Source organism: Nanorana parkeri, unplaced genomic scaffold (assembly GCF_000935625.1).
Source record: "Nanorana parkeri isolate BGI_ZX_2015 unplaced genomic scaffold, ASM93562v1 scaffold1262, whole genome shotgun sequence".
In the NCBI taxonomy this organism is placed as follows: Eukaryota; Metazoa; Chordata; class Amphibia; order Anura; family Dicroglossidae; genus Nanorana; species Nanorana parkeri.
Genome location: NW_017307530.1, coordinates 4839 through 13706, shown reverse-complemented (window position 1 = coordinate 13706; position 8868 = coordinate 4839). Strand labels below are relative to the sequence as shown.

Here is an 8868-nt window from a genome sequence, read left to right as displayed (position 1 = left end):
CTGGGAAGGACCATACCAGGTACTACTCACAACACCAACTGCAGTAAAGGTTGCAGAGAGAAAGACGTGGGTTCATCTAACCCACTGTAAGATAGCGAAAGGGATAGACACTACAAATTCACCTGCTGTGAATGAGGGAACATCCCTAGATCACTAAGGATTCCACAGTCTGATCTAAGGGACCACCCTCTGTCTTCAGTGGACAAAGGTAGCAGCTGTGGAGGTGGAATTGTATTAAAGGGATTGACCAGTAGGAAGGGAAAGGATGTTTATTTTAACACCAGGGTTTTTCAAGAGGCGGATGGTGATTGTGTTTTTAGTACTGATTGGTCTGGTCTTTCTTGGAAAAGCAATATCAGATCTGATAGCCGAAAAGAATGTCAAAGCTGAAAGTATCACGAAAGTCCCAGTGGATAAGAGAAGAATAGGGGCACACAGGAGAGATCCTACAGGTGAAACACAATGGCAGGCTCGACCTATAACATTAAAAGGAAACACAGGCAATAACATAACCTTGAATTTTCCCTTGAAAGTACATGAGGTGTTCAAACCTGGAACACCATCGGGAACATGGAGTAGTTACAACTACTATTTGTGTGGGAAGGATGCGGCTTGTGGCTATTGGGAAAATGCATGGAAAACTACGGACCCAGGGGGATATGAAACTAGATCTACCAGATTAAAACCAGAAGACACAGATCTTTATAACCAAATTAAGTTATCTAAGACAGGAAATTAACTAACATTGTCAGTTTTGAACCCCAAGGCATCGGATAGTGGTATATAGTATAGGAATAACTGTGGCAGGGACTGGCCCCCTCGCCATGCTAAAACTGGAAGTAACAGAAAGATTGGAACAAGGTAAGAATATCTCTGAAAATGGGCTCACGGTGCAAGGGGAAGCATGGACAGAGGAGGAACTATGGGCTGTGGAAACTGGGCATTCTGACAAAAACGAGTGGTTGCAATGGGTAAATTACACTACTGGACAAGCTAACAAATCAGATTGTATAGTGTGTGCAGGTGCAAGACCTGCATTGGCCACGGTGCCCATACCGCAAGAGGTTAGTCTAACATGTGTATTGTGGTTAATGCAAGGCAGTACCATGGAAGGAGGATGTGAACGAGAAAAAATGTTATTTCCAAAAACGCCCATGAAATCCAAACCAACTGGAGTTACAGTGTACAAGGGAAATTATACATGTTTTAATAACTCAGCAAAACCAGGCCAAGAATTTAAATATTGCACTAAAACACACCAAGTAGCAACAGGCAAGGAATTTACCCCGGATATGTTTAAAAATCACTTTATGTCTCTGGCAGATACCTGGTGGATATGTGGAGACGGTAAGTTAAGACCAAATCTAACGAAATCATGGGCAGGAACATGCGCATTGGTAAGACTACTACAACCCTTTTTGATTCTGCCAGGGGGAGGAGAAAAGCTTATTGCCCACATGTTAGAAATAACAAATACCACGACACACAGAACCAAAAGATCCATCCAAAGGGGAAGTTTTGATAACAGAGTATACATTGATGCTATTGGAGTACCCCGGGGAGTTCCAGACGAGTTTAAAGCTAGAAACCAAATTTCAGCCGGTTTTGAATCGTTGTTTCCCATGGTAACGATTAGTAAAAATGTAGACTGGATTAATTACATATATTATAATCAACAACGCTTTGTCAACTACACTAGAGATGCAGTCAAGGGCCTTGCCGAACAACTTGATGCCACGTCACTGGTAGCATGGCAGAATAGAATGGCTTTGGATATGTTGCTCGCCAAGAAAGGTGGAGTATGCGCCATGTGTGGAACCTCGTGTTGTACATACATCCCCAATAACACTGCCCCAGATGGGAGCGTCTCCCGAGCATTGAAGGGCTTGGAGATGCTCTCGTTAGAGCTGGCAGAAAACAGTAGGATCGAAAATCCGTGGACATCCTGGATGGAGGGTTTGTTCGGGCGCTGGGCATCACAGATTACTACCTTCCTTATAGCCATTGCAGGGATCCTATCAGTATTATTATGCTTAGGTTGTTGTCTGGTACCGTGTATGAAGGGACTTGTCTCGAAGGTAGTTGACAAAGCAACTGAAAGAATGGCATACACAGCTTTAAACGCTGATGACATTGACTCACCCTATGATGACGCCCCTGTTTGAAACCAGACCATGACACCAATTAGTCAAATAAGTAACATACTTAACCTAGGGGGTTGATGTAAGTAAGAAACAGAATTTAATTGCTGAGGTTCAACAGGGGGGAAATGTAAGGGGTAAAAAAGTATTGAAGCCTCAGAATTAAAAATAATTGCAATATACATGTTTTTAATCTGTGTTCTTTTCAAGGTCCTTGGCTGGGACAAAAGAAAAGATTGCACTGCTGAAACTGCGTAGGTAGGACGGCCTAAGATGCTCTAACAAATCAACGCTTTGAAGCTTGCTACTCCCAAAGTTATTAGACACTAGTGGTCTATACTGAAGCAGGGTGCTATTATTAGGTATAGTGCAGCTAGAGGTAGATAATTGACCCTGTTGGGAGGCCCCCTGAAAATTTTGATATAGGACCTTATGTTTCTGGCAAACTAGATTATGTAATCCTTGCTTTAGGCTGTGTAATTTCCATAAACCAGTAGTAATGTATCCATAGTTGGCCACAGAAGCATAATGGAATCATTTGCATATCTCCATGCACTGGAAACCTTATGTTTATTTTTTAGTGAAAAGTGAACAACTATTATACCTTCATACCCTCATGGGTCTAATAAGGTAGAGCAAAGAGCACTGAAGGTAGGCAAAGTCCATTATTATGTATTTAATCCAAAACACTTAATGTTTCTCATTTGGTCCTTTTTGTTCTGGTGAGCATGCCACTTAAAAGTGTTTTGCTATATACTAAGTGCAGAAAAATATATGTTGATCATATAAAAAATCTTGCCAGCTGATTACTTGCTGTGCACGCTGCCTTTGCTGCCCTTTTTTCAGTTAGTGTTCTCAGGCACATCTAAGGACCACAGAACCTCATTTGCCACAGCGCTCTCATTTGCCTCATTTCTATGTTCACAGGTTTCTCCCCCTGTTTGTAGAGCAGCAATCACTATCGACCATTCCCACACATACCCCACACTCCCATGAGAGCGCTGTGTCTTTTTTCCATTTGTTGGACCACAGAACCACTCCACATTGTTATGGAGAATTGTAGTCCTGTCCGGGAGAGACAATGCTGCTTCACCATAGTCCATAGATATAGTACGATGAATGTGTTGTCACCCTACAACAGGAAGTGTGATACTGGCAGGGTCACCAGGTGAAAATAAAGAAAAAAAGCCTAAAAACTGAAAACTAATGTAGCCACCATATATAAGAACTGGTAAGCTGCAATATATTCAATTTTTCTTCATGGGATTAGATACGCTTCAATGCAGGGAAAACAGAGATTACATTTCAGCTTATGATTAAAGAAAGATTCTTGCTCTTAGGTTTATCACACGACACTGTAGTTCACCACCATTTACTGTATTATAAAATTGCAAAAATAAGGTTGGAAATCTTTAAAAGCAAAAAAAAAAAAAGCAATTAGAATACAACAACAGATTTGAGATCTACATGCAGTTTATTGAAGATATAAAGAAAAGACAAGAAATGCAAGCCTGGGAGTGGGTAATCCAGTAAAGCATTATAAAGGATTCTATATACAACAAACACCTGGAATCGTTGTCATCCATTACTTCCCAAAAAACACAGAAGCAGGGATGCCTAGGACTGACTACAGTGCAAATACAGTGCAGTTACATTCATACATGATACCCTTGCACATGCTGTTTGGTTTCATATTCTGCTTTATATATGCTGTAGTGCAGTTTTCTTTTCATATTTGAGACTATGTTCTTAATCCCTTTTTAGTCGATGACCCTAATAAATGGGAATTTTTAAACTGATCATACACAGTAATATTCTGATTTAACCAGATTTTACCAGCACCTGTGCAATATGAGAGCCATCCTACTGGATTTAACTAAATGGGCTGTTTAGGAACACTCCATCTAATAGGTTTGTTGGCAAAGTTTGTGTAATTAGCCAATCAAAATCTTATTGCATAAAACCAGTTTATGGGTTGTTGTAATAGGGAAGCATAGATGGTTTAAATTATAGTCAGGCATATACCTAAGAACAAAAAACGAAAGGACCAGATTGATACAACTGAAGATAACTAGCTAAGCTTCTTCCATTTGAGCACACTGACAAAGGTATAGTGAGGTTTGGCTTGGAAGGGTGGGAATTAGTGCTATGACAGTGGTGCATCTTAATAGGATTGCTTGACTGAGGATGTTACTGTTTTTGACACAGCTACCGAGGATCTTGTAGATGATTGGTTATAATTGCCAGATCCTTGGCCTCCACCGCCATGGCTGCTTCCTCCTCCAACAACATAGCAATTTCCTCCTCCAACACCATATCCGCTTCCTCCTCCACCATATCCGCTTCCTCCTCCAACACCATATCCGCTTCCTCCTCCAACACCTCCTCCAACACCATATCCGCTTCCTCCTCCAACACCATATCCACTTCCTCCTCCAACACCATATCCACTTCCAAATCCACTTCCTCCGGCAGAAGAACCTCCACCAACTACAGCTGGAAATAAAAATAAGAGTTTTATTTTCTCTTCCATTAAACAATATTAAAAGAAATGCTGTAGTCACAGAATAATTCTATACTTACAGACGCTCACATTGCTGACTACTTGTCCAGACATTCTGCAAAGGCAAAATATAGTTGTATTACAAATTATTATGTTAAAAAATAGTTATTCTATCTACTGTAAAATGCATTATTAATGTAATTCCCAACAGATTTCAAACCAGAACAACTTAGTCTTACTCCCATTCTGCCTGAAATCCAGATTTATCGAGAAGTAGCCCCATTCAGATAAAACCCTACTTTTTCTCAATTAAACTTTCTCTTTTTGAAACAAATAGTTGGGATTACCATGCCTAAAAGTATGGTCCTGTGGAAGGTATTGTTTGTGGTAGAGATTTGTGAGTCACTGAGTAGACTCTTAAGCCTCATTTGGAAAGATCTTCTTGCTGTCATTTCTGCCTGTGTTCCAATTGGGAGGGTGACACCTCTTAATAATGGTCTCAGCAGTTTGTTGGCTTGTGAACCAAAAACTGCCAGCGCCACTGAGAGAAGTAAGAAATTATTAAATTGTATAAAATCTCCAGCATCCATCAAATCTGAACAATAATGTTTGGGGTGAAGTATCTCTTTATATATCTAACCCAACATGTTTTCATTTACCATCTACAACTCATACCATATTTGTAAATATAAGATGCTTCATAGTTCCCATAAACATACTAGTAAGGAACTTTCAAAGTGAAAGTATCCTTACTAATGTCTTACTAATTGGGTGACATTTTACTGCTTCTGCTGTTATAAATGGGATACCATATATTTATTTTCAAATCTCTGATATCTAACCTGCAAGGATTTGTTAACCCTCACAATACAATAGCCACATTATATGTATGACATCATCAGAGGCAGGCCTAACATAATTATGACTATGATGAAATCAACTAAAACACTTGGTTTACATAATGCTGTCGTGCCTGCTGGCTTTCACATGTAAAGCCATCCAATCACTTCTATACACTAGTATTGGAACCACCCAAGCCCCCTTTCCCCGCCATGTGTCCCAGGCTCACCTTTACCTCCTGGGTGCCCAACACCACCATGGCAATCGTCAGGATTGAGACCAGCGAGAGATCTCCCTTGTAATGGATGAACCTGGAAATGCTCAGCTCTAAGAACTCCTGAGTTCACAGCTGTCAATGCCCCAAGCTATTTTCTTGATGCAACATTATCTTTTATTTTTTACAAAAGATATTATATTATGTTTAAGCGCACTAAATAAATGTAATTGTATTTTTTACTGAAAATATACATTTGATAAACAGTAGCTGAATTATCATCTAACATAAAAATTGTAAATGCCAACATTTGTTTACAGGGTCTTTGGGGTTTAAAGTAATCTTCAGCCCTAAAATGTACTTTTTAACTTGTGTGCTAAAAAAAAGGCTCTGGCAGTGCAAGGGTTAAAGTACAAAAGCACTCAAATTTTTATTTCTATGGCACTTGCATATTCCCATGTGCTTTACAAGATACATTGATTTGTTCACATTAGCACGTAGCCTAGCACATGTAGTTAGAGCTTCTGTATATAAATTACATTGTGTTCTATATTCTACCAGTGTGCTTTAAACCCTTTGGGGATTTATTAAAATGTTCTCAGGATCATTTTAATAAATTTGATGTATAATTTTAACATACAGGTCAATTAATGATTGACATGTGTGTGTGCTCTGGATATGCATATAGGCTTGAGATTGTTTTGTTGACAAACCGGATTGTTAGACTGTGTTTATGCAGTAATTGCCATAACCTTATTTTGCCTTAATAAAATAATTTATTTTGTTAAAGAATCAGCTTGTAGTAGAGTTTATTGATATTATCAGTGCATGACACTTCACAAAATTAGTTTTAGGTACTGTACAAATACTGGTGACATTGATGAATATTCTGCAGTCAAGACTGAATTTAAAGAGACTCTGTCAGTTAGCCCGTGCAGAGTTGAAAGCCCACATTTTGTGACCCACGTATACCAACCTTTCCTTTTCCTCTCAGAGTTGGAAGTCAAATCCAGTAAGCTCCATATTGGATGTCCTCAGACCTTTGACTGGCTTGATTAACTCATCCTCCTCCTCAAATAATGTTTTTGGGCCTGGAAATTGCCCACCTAGACCCAAGCATTACATCAATGGAAGAAGTCACATTCTCCAAAAAGCACCAGGTATTTCAGGAGGCTCCAACAGAACAAGAGAGGGTAGGGTGGGGGAGCACTGTAAATGAGAGCATACATGAGTTGGAAGGGGAGACTGGTAAGAAACACTTTCCCTTTATTAGCTGGTTTGTGGTGTCCTCACAACTTTAATAAAATCATAGGAAAAGCACATAACTGGGATATTTTTGGCAACTTGAGGACCAGCACATTGTTTAAATGGGTGAACACCACTGTGACATTAAAAAGAATGACAAAATAAAGTTTGAATTCATTTCAAAAACAGTTTTTGCCATTGTTATGTGTACTGGGTATCATTATTTAAAGTTATTGCCATTGTTATGTGTACTGGGTATCATTATTTAAAATAAGCATGGCACTGTATTAAGTAACATACCAAGGAAAATGCAGGTAGTCTGGATAATAGGGATGCACCGATATATCGGCCGCCGAAACATATCGGCCAGAAATTGCACTTTTGGCTAAATGCAGAAAGTGCAATTTTTGTGCCGATACATTGGCGCATCCGTGCTTTCTTTCCTCCCTGCTGGGTGCTGCCCTGTGTCCCAGCAGGAAGGAGAGAAACTGTCATAGGCGGCCGAGCGCTGCGGGAGGAGAGCGATGTCAGTGGCCGGCGTCTCTGCTCCCACACCGCTCAGCCTAATGTCACAGTCCGGCAGAGCGGGGTGGAGACACACCGCACTGTCACAGGAGCCTGAGCTCTCCTCTCCGCTCGCTCAGCCTCCAGTGACAGAATTGTCAGAGAGGAGAGCGGGTACAAACACTCAGTGATCAATGATCGCTGAGTGTTTGTAGATAATTGAGGACAGAGTATGTTTACTATATCCTCAATTATGAATGAATGGGAAGTGATCTACATCACCTCCTGTTCATTCAATTGTGGTTATAGTAAACACACAATGTTCTCATGTAATCATGAACAGGAACACTAATAGACGATTCCTGTTCATTGATAACAGGGGCTGCAGAAAAAGAGATTGAGGACTTTGTGTGCTCAATCTCTTTCTTTATTTGAAAAGGGAAATATCAGGGGTCTGTTTAGACCCCTAATTCAAATCTTCTGGGAACCAACAGCTAAATTGCTTAGAGGAGATTTTTTTAAATTTCTGCTGAGACAAGCAATTTACTAGAGAGAAAGTACACTGGTGGCTTCAGTAGGACAAAAAACAGCAAATAAAAAAGGACACCACAACCACACCACCATGACCATCTATGGAAGTCATAACGAGTAGTGATGGGCTGAACACACCCGAGTTCGATCCTAACTCGAACTTTCGAACATGGAAAAAGTTTTAACTCAAACTTAGAACTCAATGTAAGTCTATGGGACCAGAACTCGGAAAATCAAATGTCCCCATTTTGAAGGCTTATATGCACGTTATTGGCCATAAAATAGGTATGTGTGATTCCTTCTGATTCCTTCTGGGAGGTGTGATAATGGGGTCTGAGTCTGAATATTAAAAATAGCATTCTCTTGTCCCCCCAGTTCAGAGCAAATACAGGCCTTCATTTAATCATTTGCCAGGCCTTCCACATTCCACAGAACAGAGATCTGCTATCTAGCTGTGATCTTTTATCGTCCTAGCCCTAGTGAAAGTCCAAAATATCTCTCTAAGCCTTTTATGGCTGTCCCTAATTAAAGGCATGGCACCAAGCATCTATTACCAGTGGACAAGTTAGTATAAACAAGCAGGTCCGGAGATGTGGTGACCCCGCATTCACACGAAAGTCATAAAACCTGAGTTAGGCCTTGTTCACACCAAGCGCGGAGCAGAGCAGTTACAGACCGGAGCAAAACTGCGTCCAATGTATTCCAATTGTATTTTTAGCTCCAGTTCACACCGCAGAGTTCAGTTCCAGAGCAGATCCAGAACAGGTTAAAAAAACTGCAGCAGGCCCTATTTTACCTGCTCTGGACCTTTTTATTTTTTTAACCAAAAACGTCCCGGAGCGCATCAAAAACGCGGCACAACCCACTGCACTGCGTGTGCAGAAACTCAT

General features: G+C 40.3%; 1 protein-coding gene and 1 long non-coding RNA gene across 2 annotated transcripts in view; one reads left to right on the top strand and one right to left on the bottom strand.

Annotated features, from left to right (window-relative positions):
* The window catches only part of LOC108797353, a 10949-nt gene extending 7099 nt beyond the window's left edge, over positions 1-3850 (top strand). Inside the window, exon 3 of the long non-coding RNA XR_001941879.1 lies at positions 3687-3850. This is a non-coding gene — a long non-coding RNA (uncharacterized LOC108797353). The remainder of the gene's footprint in view (positions 1-3686) is intronic.
* Positions 1-4857, bottom strand: part of LOC108797351 (keratin, type II cytoskeletal 4-like) — a 203181-nt gene extending 198324 nt beyond the window's left edge. The window contains exons 1-2 of the mRNA XM_018568939.1: positions 4725-4857; positions 4458-4637 (exon numbers count right to left, since the gene is read on the bottom strand). Coding sequence (XP_018424441.1) covers positions 4458-4637; positions 4725-4758 — 214 coding nt within the window. The 5' untranslated portion in view covers positions 4759-4857. The remainder of the gene's footprint in view (positions 1-4457; positions 4638-4724) is intronic.
* Between the last annotated feature and the right edge of the window lie 4011 nt (positions 4858-8868).